The sequence below is a fragment of the Vanacampus margaritifer genome, chromosome 2 (assembly GCF_051991255.1).
Source record: "Vanacampus margaritifer isolate UIUO_Vmar chromosome 2, RoL_Vmar_1.0, whole genome shotgun sequence".
NCBI lineage: Eukaryota > Metazoa > Chordata > Actinopteri > Syngnathiformes > Syngnathidae > Vanacampus > Vanacampus margaritifer.
The window spans coordinates 52,168,343-52,179,744 of NC_135433.1; the positions used below are offsets into that span (position 1 = coordinate 52,168,343).

Consider the following 11,402-nt stretch of genomic DNA (forward strand, 5'->3'; position numbering starts at 1 on the left):
TATCTGGAAACTAGAAGGGGTTAAGAAAAGTGACACAGGGCTGTTCTTACAATGGAGCAATTCAAGACCCTTTGTTGGCCCTTTGAACAGATTTTTTTTCTTCTTTAATAAATACAAATATATAATGAACTGCCTCATTCTATAAGGCCTGCAATGATGTCTATGAAATGTAAATGAACCTATACATGATGATAATTCACGAAAACACACTGTATTTGTAAATAATGTTTTCATCTTTATGCAAATGTTGTCCCAAACTGAGCAGATACATTTTGTTGGCATTTCCCAAACTCAGACTCCTAGATTAAGACAAATATAAGACACTTCTACTGTAGGCTGTGCAGGATATGTTGTCGTGGGTAGAGCCTTTATGTTGTTTTTACTCACTGCTGCCATCTGAAGAGCAGAACAGGTAAGTCAGCCATTACGCTAATGATTTGTGTTTGTCTTTGCTTTTATATTTTCTCTTACAAAGGTATATCCTGAAAAATGTGCAGAACTAACAGAATAGTTAAATAATATTAACTGACACTTCAACCATCTCATATGTCATCTCAATATTGTTTTTATTGCATCTTAAAAAGTAAATAAAGGCTATAGTGGTGAAACAAATGGGAAATTGCATCAACTTCACATATTTGAAATACAAATTTGAAATGCCAATATCGACATATTGTCTAACTTAGGAGTATACAGTATACATTTGTTTTCAGAGATTAAAAACAACATTTTTCTAATGGCTTTGTCTTCTTTTTTAAGATTAGCTGCAACATTCTTCACACACACCTCCAAAATCGAAAATATATCGATATTTGGGTTTGACATTAAAAGATGAACAGTTGACAGTAGGCTATATCAACATTCCAGGTTTATTTCCTGATATTTACTCTACATGTGGAGGGGATAATCAACTTAAAAGATAGCATTATTTGGAACAAAAGACCACATTTTTAGGTTATCAACTGTAACTGATATTTACGGGGAGCCCAGCTGACTTTGGGTAAAAGACAGACTACACCTTGAACTGGTCGCCAGTCAGTCGCAGGCACATACAGAGACAAACAACCATTCACACTCACATTCATTCACTGAGTGGAAAGTGAATCCACGCTGCCTTCATGTCAGCGAAGTACCACTATCAGCGACACAAATAAGACTTATACATTATATTTTATTACTGTAGCTAATAAAACTAATAATAACAAATAAAAACTAGCTAAATATGATACCATATTTATCTCCATACATTACACTTTACATGTACATTCGTCATGGCAAAATGGATGTAGATTAACTTAACTGAATTTACAGATACATATTAAAATGAAATTTAATTGAAAACAAGTTTGAGTCATTATTTTCTAACAAGTGGACGGACGGTATGTGCTGCTTTGAAGACCCCTTTTTCTTTATCGCACAGTTCCTTATACCCCAATATTAGATTTGGCAGAGGCATCTTTTGTTGAATTACATTATTGTTTTTTTTTTGTTTTGTTTTCTCCTGTAAACATCAGCAGGCATATAATTAATAAATTATTTAAGGCAATTTGCAAAATGACTGAAGTCCTCTTGTTTAACCAATTAAAAAAAAAAAAAGTTTCTTGGGAGTGAAAATACGGCGGCCTCGCGGCTTCAAAAGTCGCCATCAGATATTGCACATGTTGCACATTGGCGCTCGTGTCGTTGTGGTCCGTGTGGCAACAACTGCTTCATAACACTTTCGTCTTCTTCTTTTTTTGACTGGCCTACATCTTTCGGGAATTCCGTTATATAAATTTAATAAATGAGATTTAAGAACATATTAGATTATGTAAAATTAGGTTTTAATCCAGAAATGTTTCAACAGAAACTGCAACTTTAAAAAAAAATAGTTCCGGTTAAAATACCGCACAACTTCCGGTTATTCACAGCATCGTCGGACACGGCCGAGGTTCAGCTTGTGTTTATGTGTAAACTTAAACCTACATCATCAAAATGTTGAAAGATTTGGTAAGGAAGCGATTGAATGCGGCCGCTGACGAAATCTTCGGACTGTTTGAAACGGCGATAGCGTCATACGACGAGCAACTTTGTCGAGCCAGAGAGGAGACCGAGCGACACCGACAACAAATGGAAGCTGTTTGCAAGGCTCAAATTGTCATACGCATTGAAGGTCTGTTCACTAAACTTCCACTTAACATTTACAGACGTGTATTAGCTAATGAGGGTTTAAGAAAAACGTACACCAATGGACTGTATGCACGCATCACTTTCCGAAAGTTACATTGTGGGGGAGACTTGCGGAGCGCATTGTTGATGTAATGTAAACTCCTAACCCAAAGTCCTTAACCCTCTCAAAAAGAACAAGGGCTGCTCCTTTGTTCAACACTATGAAAGGTAAAATATATTTAGTTTATTAAAATTCTAAACTTCTGAGTTATCTTTTAATGTAAGTTATCTAGTGTAGCTCCTCTCCTGGGACCACCAGTGTTCGATCACATTATCTGTACCCCACCCCCCAAAAAATTAATTAATTTATTTATTTATGGTGAGCCGAACAGGAACTCAGGCGTCAGATGAAAACAGGAACATAGCTTGACATGAGTCGGATACTTAAAAGACAAAAAATGAGCTAAAAAATAATCTAGAAATGTCAAAATAGAAGAAGGTAGAAGTCCCAGAAATAATGTCCAAAAAGCATATTGATGTGACGACAGGCAGGCGTGGCTATTGTTTACCAGTAGTGAACTCAACTGAGGTTTCCCTCTTCCAACACAAGCTGATTCCAATCAACAGGATGGTTATCAGACTTATGCAGAGCTTGCTGATGAGCTGATCATATATCAGCTGTGTTGGAGAAGGGAAACATCCAAAACCTGCTGGACTGCGGCCCTCCAGGACCGCAGTTTGACACCTGTGGATCAGAGCATCCCTAGTGTCCACAAATGCCGCTTTTCCATTAGCCCCATACGGCACGCTACCACACTGCACCTCACGAAACGACACTACACGACCGCCATTGCATTTCCATTACAACAGGCGCGTGGCGGGAAGGGGGCGGGATCATTTGAACTGTCCAAGCCAAGCTTGCACTCCCGCAGTGCGTGCGGCTCTGCCATAACATTTCACGTGTGACAAGTTGCGCCAACATTGAACTGTATTTACAATTTAATATGGACTACCATGGATGAAATATTGCGATCTTGATTTCACGACCGGCACGCAAAGCTCGCTGCCTGCGCTATTTCTCAACGAGAACTCAGCCTCATTCAGTTAACTGTGGATCGAGCTCTCATTCAAGTGAATGGGAACACACGACCAGGCAAGCAGTGTGCACTCGCGATTTTCTTTTTTTAACCACAATCATTACAAATCCAACCACAAGTACCTTGTAAACTGTAAATATAGTTCAGCGTTGCTGTAAAATATATTTATTCTATATACTGTATTTTTATTACTTTTCCAAAGACCGGCGGGCGCCTCTGCTACCGCGTAAAACCCGGAAATGGCCGTGTGCCACGGCATTACTTGCTGCGTTGCTGTTGGCCAATCAGATGACAGGTGACGACACGGCCCCAAAAAAATCCCATGGAGACCCAAACATCCGGGAACAAAAAACTACGCTTCGGTGTGGAACCAGTCTGGTAGATAAGCGCCAAAAGACACGTCCTTGTTACTGCAGGTGTTGGAGCTTCAGACAGAGCCTGCTATCTCCCGGCCAACTATCTGCCCTGTACAGACAAAAATGTGATGACTCTCACATCTAGCAGCCAATATTTTGCTATAGGCTAATAATACCTTGAACTTTGTTGCCCCTTTAAGTATAGAGGGCAACACGGCTCTTCTTCGCCAAGGGGAGGCTGCTCTTGCTTGGACTCGCTCATGGGAAATCAGGTCTTCCTTCAGGCATAACGTTACCGCCTTTGTCCATATGGTGCCGTCATAATCAACGTAAACTAAATGTTCCTTAGTGTTGCTTTAATGTAGTTATTCAAAATAACTTAATGTGCTCTATGTGATTTGTACTGACTGCATGAAAATATACCACCCTCTCCCTGCAATAAAATTATTCGGTGAAATGCTTAGAATTTAGGATAATCCTTTATTTATATAAATAAAGGACATTGTGATGGAAGGTTTGCTGGAGGTCAACATGTGTTGTGATGAACCAGAACAACAAAACAATTTATCGGAATCAGCCCTCTCAGAGCTCCAGACTTAACATTTTAGCACAATAGCTCCTAACCTGAAATTTTAGGGTCGCAAGTAGAAGATTTAGGGGCACGATATATTCAGCCCACTCATTTTCACTGTATTACTGATAAATGGGCTGACGTGGAGCACAAATGTAACTTAGTCCCACCTTTGTACCGCTTAGGTTGGCGACTAATACATTTGAACGTGACAGTATTTCTGTTTGAAAAACATAATTTTGACCAATCTGACTTCATACCACATATCATAATTGGCCCATGTGAGCTGACATGTTTGTTTTGCTCGCGTCCTGTAGATGTACAGAGGCTGATTGCTCATCATGCTCATCACACTCAGCTGCATAAGCATCCACAGCACACGCAAAAGGAAGAGGAGGCCAGTGTGATTATGTTGCCACTGGCTGGCGACTCTGTGCAGGAGTGTAAAGAGGAACCAGCCGAGCTTCCTCATCACAGTCCCAGTGGAGACCAGCGTGGACAACCAGCGCCAAAAGACCTCCAAGCTCCACTTGCACAAAGTGACGACAGAGAAGAAAAGGCGGCTTTGAGGAGCAACGTAGACCGTGAAGGTGACGGCAGAACATCGAAATGCTCTAAGAAAACATCTCAAAAAGGCAAGAAATGGCCAGCATGTAAATAATAATAATAATAATACAGATGTTCAATTTGTGGTTAAAAAAATGCTCAAAATGAGAATAGAACAAGGCACGTGAAGTTCTTTTAATTCCTGGTGCCATTTCTCGCAATTTAGAACCTCCATGCTCTTATTTGAATGCATTAAACAGATCATGTCTTTTTATAGGCAAGGAAAGGCAGCTGCTTTTAAATAGCACATTTTATCCACAAGTTAACTTGATGTGATTGACACAATTAAAAGTGAAACATTTAAAAGCATTTACAAACAAAATGATTGAAGACATTTAAACGCAAAGTAAAGAAGTTAAACCTAGCTTACTAAATGACTAAAAGAACATGCATAGGAAAAACAAGATATATATATTTTTTAAGTATGGTGAGAAAAAAAAAGCATAGTTTTTAACCTGCATTTACACTTTGTGGTGACTTCTCGGCATGTGATTCCATTTGTGTGCTGCATAACAGCTAAATTTTGCTTCACCATGTTATTTTTTTCTGAGTAAGAACATTTGTGAGTCAGTTTATGTGGCTCGTCAAAGCATACAGCAGTTCTGTTTGAAATTGTGTGCAAGTCAGGTAGCATGATAAACAAGTTTTACCTTTGCATTACGAGGTATATTGTCCCCCGGTGTGAGCGTAGCATCTCGTCCGAGAGACTCAGCCAGCAACAAGCTTTTGAATCATCCCCGGTGTAAGGAGAAGAGACGGCATTGACTACATAATGATATAGGTCGTGCGCTGTGTATTCCGGCAAAGTCGGCAATTTGAGTAACTTGGTAAAAACAGCAGGCAACAGAAGGTGAGGGCTGTTTTCAAACTAGCGATCTCCAACTAAAGTAAATATCGCGCTCTGAGTCCCGACTCAATGTCCAACTTCGACTGACATGCGACATTCGGTTGAAGTAATAGATTCCATGGCTCTATGGGCAATAATAACTTTTAATTCGTAAAATAGCAGTCGCTGAGTCGCTCCGGGTCACGTCCACTTCCATTCAACAATCATTTCCTTCCGCCGTCTGTCATAGGGCTGTCACGTGATCACGTGACGTCGGTGCAAATAGTCAATAGCCCCTAACAAGAGTGATTGAAGCCATGTGTGGCAGGCAGCTGTAAATCACACAAGGAATTTTATTCTGTTCACGCTTACAGCCTGGATATAATTCATTTGCAAGTGTCATAATTCATTGCACAGTTTCACATCTTTCATGTGGTAGCTTAGCATCTTAGCTTGGTGAAAGCGCTTTCTTGACTGTTGTCAGTTGTGATCATCACACTTAATCTCCTTTCAAGGAAATACATGTGGACATGCCACATCCATTTGTTGTTTCCTGATTGACGATTACAATGTGGTTCGTCTTGAAATATTGACGGATTGACGATGTCCTGACTTGACGAATAACGGACACTCGAAATTCATTGATGCGCCAACTTGTGTTGTTTCTTTTCAACAGTGTTTAACTCTTTCACTGCCACTGACGTTTAAAGACGTCAAGTAAAAACCTACGCTTCACTGCCAATGACGTCAAAAGACGTCATCCAATGATTTTTTATTTTTTTTTGAAACGGGTAGAGGAAACCCTTCCGCATGTCTGATGAAAGTTTCATGTCTGTCTGTTGTGCCTAATGACTATTTTTGGCCCCTAGAGGGCAGCGATGACTCTCTTTTGACAAGATCGGGTGGGCGTCAGTAGAGGCGGAGCTAGAGCGTCAAGCAAGAGATGAGAATGGAAGACAAAGGAAAAATGGCGGCCGGTCGCGAGGAGCTCACACCCGAGACGTTTTTTTCAAAGACCAAAAGCATCGCTGAAAAAGCACATTGTTGACGATGATCATCATAGATGATGAAGATGAGGGTGACTCCGTGGTTGGAAAGCATTGACGCGGCAGTAGAAGACGTTAGATGGAGCTAGATGGAGGAGGGAACGGGCAATGGCGAGCGTTTGCAAGCAGCTCTACACTTACAAGACGAAAGGCATCGACCAACGCTAAAATAGTACATTGATGACGACGGTGATCATCCTCGATGATGATGAAGGTGAATCCGAGCTTGACGGCGAAATTGGAACCGCTGACGCGGCGGCTATGACGGTGTTGTAACGCGGAACACAACCGAGCACGCACAGGCGGACGTTCGATCGGACGACGGAGAGTGCCCCGAGTCCAATGCATATTCATCGGAGGAAGTGTGTACAGTCTGCTACTTGCTTTTTATTCCCCGGAAAAAAAGGCTGTCAAGAAAGTGTAACGTTTGCACGCAAAACGGACCAATGTGAAAGTGAAAGTAAACTGTTGTGCGAGTCCTGGCGTCTCCTTGCACGCAGGAGAGCGTTTCAAAAGGAAAAACTGTATTTGAAACATCCACATAATTGTAAGTAGTACCACAGTTGCACACATTTGTAAATAGTTTGCGAAATTGTTTTGTCAAATTGTTACACTGTTGAATGGAAATAAACGTATTTTGCAATCAAAAAACACTTTTTCATTGTTGGTGAAAGCGTTTTACAGAAGTAAAGCACTATTTAGGTGTTTGTGGCATCATTCATGGACAAAAAGAAGTGTACAATTCACTAGAGTGCATGAAATAACATCGTTTCACAAAAGCTCTTTTTCTCCGTTTTTTGTTTCAAAAGAGAGAATTTCGGTGAAAGTAACCATTTTCTATTGTTGATTACTGAAGAACGGAATAAGGTAGAAGCTTTTCTGATGAAAGCTGAGAGTCCAATCTTTCATTTGGTAGTATGTGTGTTTCCATAGTCCAAACACAACATTTTCTGTGGACCTTGAAAGATCACTCAAAATGCTTAAATCGGCTGGCAGTGGGGACAACCCGTTTCTGAAAATGTCTGGCAGTGAAAGAGTTAAGATGACAAGTTTATACCCAATATGGATTTTTGTTAAGTTTCTTTGTATGCGGTTTCAATAAGACCAAGAAAAGTTGAGCTTTGCCATTTTTTGTTACTGTAACCATATTGTTAGCTAACTGAGCTGCAAGGACAGTGTACTATCAAGAAAAAGGATAAACTACAGCAAATATAGAAATAAAATATCATAGATGTATGGAATGGTGTCTTTTATAACATTTTTGTTTGTTTAAAATGTTCCCAAGTTCTTTGTGACTCAAGTAAATAATTTATACTGAACAAACTGTCTGATTGTGTGCTTTGACTGTCCACCAATATGTCTGAAAGATTACCACTCCATCACGCAATAATGATGTTTTTGTTGGAAAATATGTTTGAATGTCAGCATAGTAACTAAATAGACTTGTGTCCTGCAGGCGTCCAGCTTGGTCTAGAACTTCTCCCTGAACCGCATGGGGAAAGCTCCATTTTGGGGCAAAAGGATCCACAGTCCATCTACGTTAAAGAGGAAGAGGTTGAAGTGGGCACATTTCCACTAACTGTTGTTTCTGTGGACAACCAAGACAAACCACCCGAGTGGTCCCAGCTTCATCATGATAGCTCAAGTAGAGACCACTTCGGAGGACCACCACCAGATGGCCTCTTTGCTCCACTGTCTGACATTGATGACATGGAAGAACATTTGAGGAGCGACACAGACTGTGAAGGTGACAACAAGCAGTTGAAATGCTCTGAAAAGGAGAAAACTGGCAATGAGATAATGACACAAATGTGGAAAAAGGGTTTTCCATGCTCAGTGTGTGGGAAAATCTGGACAAAGAAATCGAAATTGCGTGAACACATGAGAACACACACAGGAGAAAAACCCTATAGATGCTCAGTTTGTGGTAAGAAACTCTCTCGAAAGGACCATCTGGTCACACACATGCGAACACACACAGGAGAGAAACCCTTTAGTTGCTCAACTTGTGGGAGGAAATTCTCTCAAAACAAAGGTCTGGTAAGGCACATGAGAACGCACACTGGCGAGAAACCCTTTAGTTGCTCAGTTTGTGGTAAGAAATTCTCTCGAAAGGAATATCTGGCCATGCACATGAGTACACACATAGACGAGAAACCCTTTTAGTTGTTCAATTTGTGCTGGTGAATATATATATATATATATACACAGACGCTCCCCTACTTACGAACATTCGAGTTACGAACAACGGTACATACGAACATGTCTGCGCGCATGTCAAAAAATGTTCGGAAAGAGATGCTGTAAGTTAGATTTTTTATTGCGCACCTTTTTCCGAGTACTGTAGTGCTTCTTTCCGCCGCTAATAGCGACGCTTGGCGCTGTGAGAGCTCACCCAGCATTGGAGGCTCAGCAACGTGTCGAGGAGGAGGAAGAAGAAGAAACGCCTGTCGCTCATAGATAAAGCCATCGCACTCTTCGAGCAGCAAGACCCAAATATTGAACGTTGCACAAAGGTTGCAAATCAATTGAATGATGCCATACAGTGCTACCGCATCATTTATGATGAAAAAAGAAGAAAACTGTGCAATCGTAGTTAGATCGCTTCTTTCGGCCAGTTTCTAGTAAATCCTCCAAGGAAGATACTCATCAACCCTCATCTTTTTCTCCGCGACCCTCAACTTCTTCCTACATTGAAGTTACGGAGGAGGAAGTAACTTTTGAAGCCCATTCCAGCGACGACGAAGAACCTCTCATGATATAAAATCTTCCTCTTCCTCCTCCTCCTCCTCCATCAAATTCTTAAGCATTGAGTACATCTTCCAAAAGTAAGTTAAACTTCATTTTATTTATCTTATTACGTACATGTACATACTGTGTGTATCTCTCGCTCTCTCTCTCTAACATACGTAGTACAGTACTGTACGTATTCTCTTTAAACATAAATTATAATACAAAATATAGCACTGAAGCAACTTACGAACAAATTCACCTTACGAACGATCGCTCGGAACGTAACTCGTTCGTAAGTTGGGGAGCGTATATATATATATATATATATATATATATATATATAACTGGTTGCCAGCCAATCACAGGGCACACATAGACGAACAACCATCCACACTCACAATCACACCTAGGGACAATTTACCTGCCAAGAGAAACCACCCGAGTGGTCACAGCGTCATAACAGCCCAAGTGGAGACCATTTTGGAGGACCACCACCAGATGGCCTCTTAGCTCCACTGTCTGACAGTGATGACATGGTAGACAATCTGAGGATCGACAAAGACTGTGAAGGTAACAACAAGCAGCAGTTGAAATGCTCTGAAAAGGAGAAATCTGGCAACAAGAAAATGACACGAATGTGGAAAAAGGATTTTCCATGCTCAGTGTGCGGTGAAAGTTGGACAAACAAATCAAAATTGCGTGAACACTTGAGAACACACACAGGACAAAAACCCTTTAGTTGCTCAGTTTGTGGTAAGAAATTATCTACTAAGCGAAATATGGTCAGGCACATGAAAACACACACAGGAGGAAAACCCCGTTAGTTTCTAAAGTTTGTGGTAATAAATTCTTTCAAAAGCAAAATATGGTCAGGCACATAACACACACAGGAGCGAAACCCTTTAGTTGCTCATCTTGTAAGAAATTCCCTCAAAAGCATGCTATGATCAGGCACATGAGGACACACAGGAGAGAAGCCGTTTAGTTGCACAGTTTGTGGTAGGAAATTCTCTGGAAAGCAAGATATGGTCGAGCACATGAGAAAACACGCACAAGAGAAACCCTTCTTTGTTGTTCGGTTTGTGCTGGGTCCACTTTGAATACACACATGAAGACACACAAGGGATATTAAATGTTTTATAGTATTCCCCATAGAGATGGAAAGTAGTGAAGTACAAATACTTCATTACTTTACTTGATATGTTTTTTTCAGTACTTTGTATTTTCCTGAGTATTTATTTTTCAGACTACTTTTTCCTTGTATCCGTTACATTTTAACATGACTACTTTTTACTTGATACATTTTCAAAACAAGGTCGTTACTTTAGTTTTTAATTGCATTAAAACAAATAAAATACTTGAACTGGAAGAAAAATCAGCCGTCTATGTATCCTGGCTCCCGTACATCCCAGCCTGTGATTGCCTCTACAACACCCGATCACATGATGTGCAATTGGCTAGATTATGAGATTAAATTTAATTATTATGAGATTAAACATGAGGGTAATCTGAACTCAGAGAGTCAGTTGGCCGAGGTAATGTCAGGTTTATTCAACCTAGAACATTTAATAAACAGACACGGAAGGAAGGCAAGAGATACAGACTCGCGAGGAGAATGAACAGAGATGTGCAGGTCACAACCTCCTGCCCATTCTGACACATTCTGTCGTTCTTCCTCTTTTTATTGGGTTGACCTACCACATAGACAAGACTGTTCTGAGGGGTTTGGGGAAATACGTAGCAGCAATGCGACAATCTTTTACAAAAAGTCGTTACACAAGCAACAATGCAGACATCCTTTAACACTAAAAGCTTCTCAACCATCCAGCCATTTGTCTTTCCTGCACATTTTTCTGTCTTGTGTTGAAGCTTCGAGACTGCAGTGTGACTGCAGTGGCTCCAACTCACACAGTTCAAACAGAGGTCACAATGTTGAATAAATTCACAAGGTTGAATAGATGCTTTACAATTAATAAAAGACTAAATATGTGATAATTAAAATACATTAATCTAACAGTA

At 40.4% G+C, this 11,402-nt stretch overlaps 1 protein-coding gene across 3 annotated transcripts; it reads left to right on the top strand.

Annotated features, from left to right (window-relative positions):
- The first annotated feature begins 1,912 nt into the window (after positions 1-1,912).
- On the top strand, positions 1,913-11,402 carry LOC144042965 (uncharacterized). Of its 3 annotated transcripts, none has more exons than XR_013291025.1 (3): positions 1,913-2,152; positions 4,612-4,807; positions 8,107-11,402. XR_013291025.1 is itself a non-coding variant. In XM_077556109.1 (3 exons), exons 1-3 carry the CDS (start codon positions 1,975-1,977, stop codon positions 8,814-8,816), a joined length of 1,206 nt encoding a protein of 401 aa, XP_077412235.1. In that variant the 5' UTR covers positions 1,913-1,974; the 3' UTR covers positions 8,817-11,402. The 3 variants fall into 3 exon arrangements, 2 of the variants coding, with proteins under 2 accessions (XP_077412235.1, XP_077412236.1); XM_077556109.1 differs by having other exon boundaries at positions 4,490-4,807; XM_077556110.1 differs by having other exon boundaries at positions 4,490-4,762.

Bases quoted from the DNA above. Each gene is read 5' to 3' on its own strand.
- LOC144042965 (XM_077556109.1), top strand. From the start codon at position 1,975: ATGTTGAAAGATTTGGTAAGGAAGCGATTGAATGCGGCCGCTGACGAA. The intron at 2,153-4,489 runs GTCTGTTCACTA...CGCGTCCTGTAG, and splicing joins AATTGTCATACGCATTGAAG to ATGTACAGAGGCTGATTGCT. The intron at 4,808-8,106 runs GCAAGAAATGGC...TGTGTCCTGCAG, and splicing joins TAAGAAAACATCTCAAAAAG to GCGTCCAGCTTGGTCTAGAA.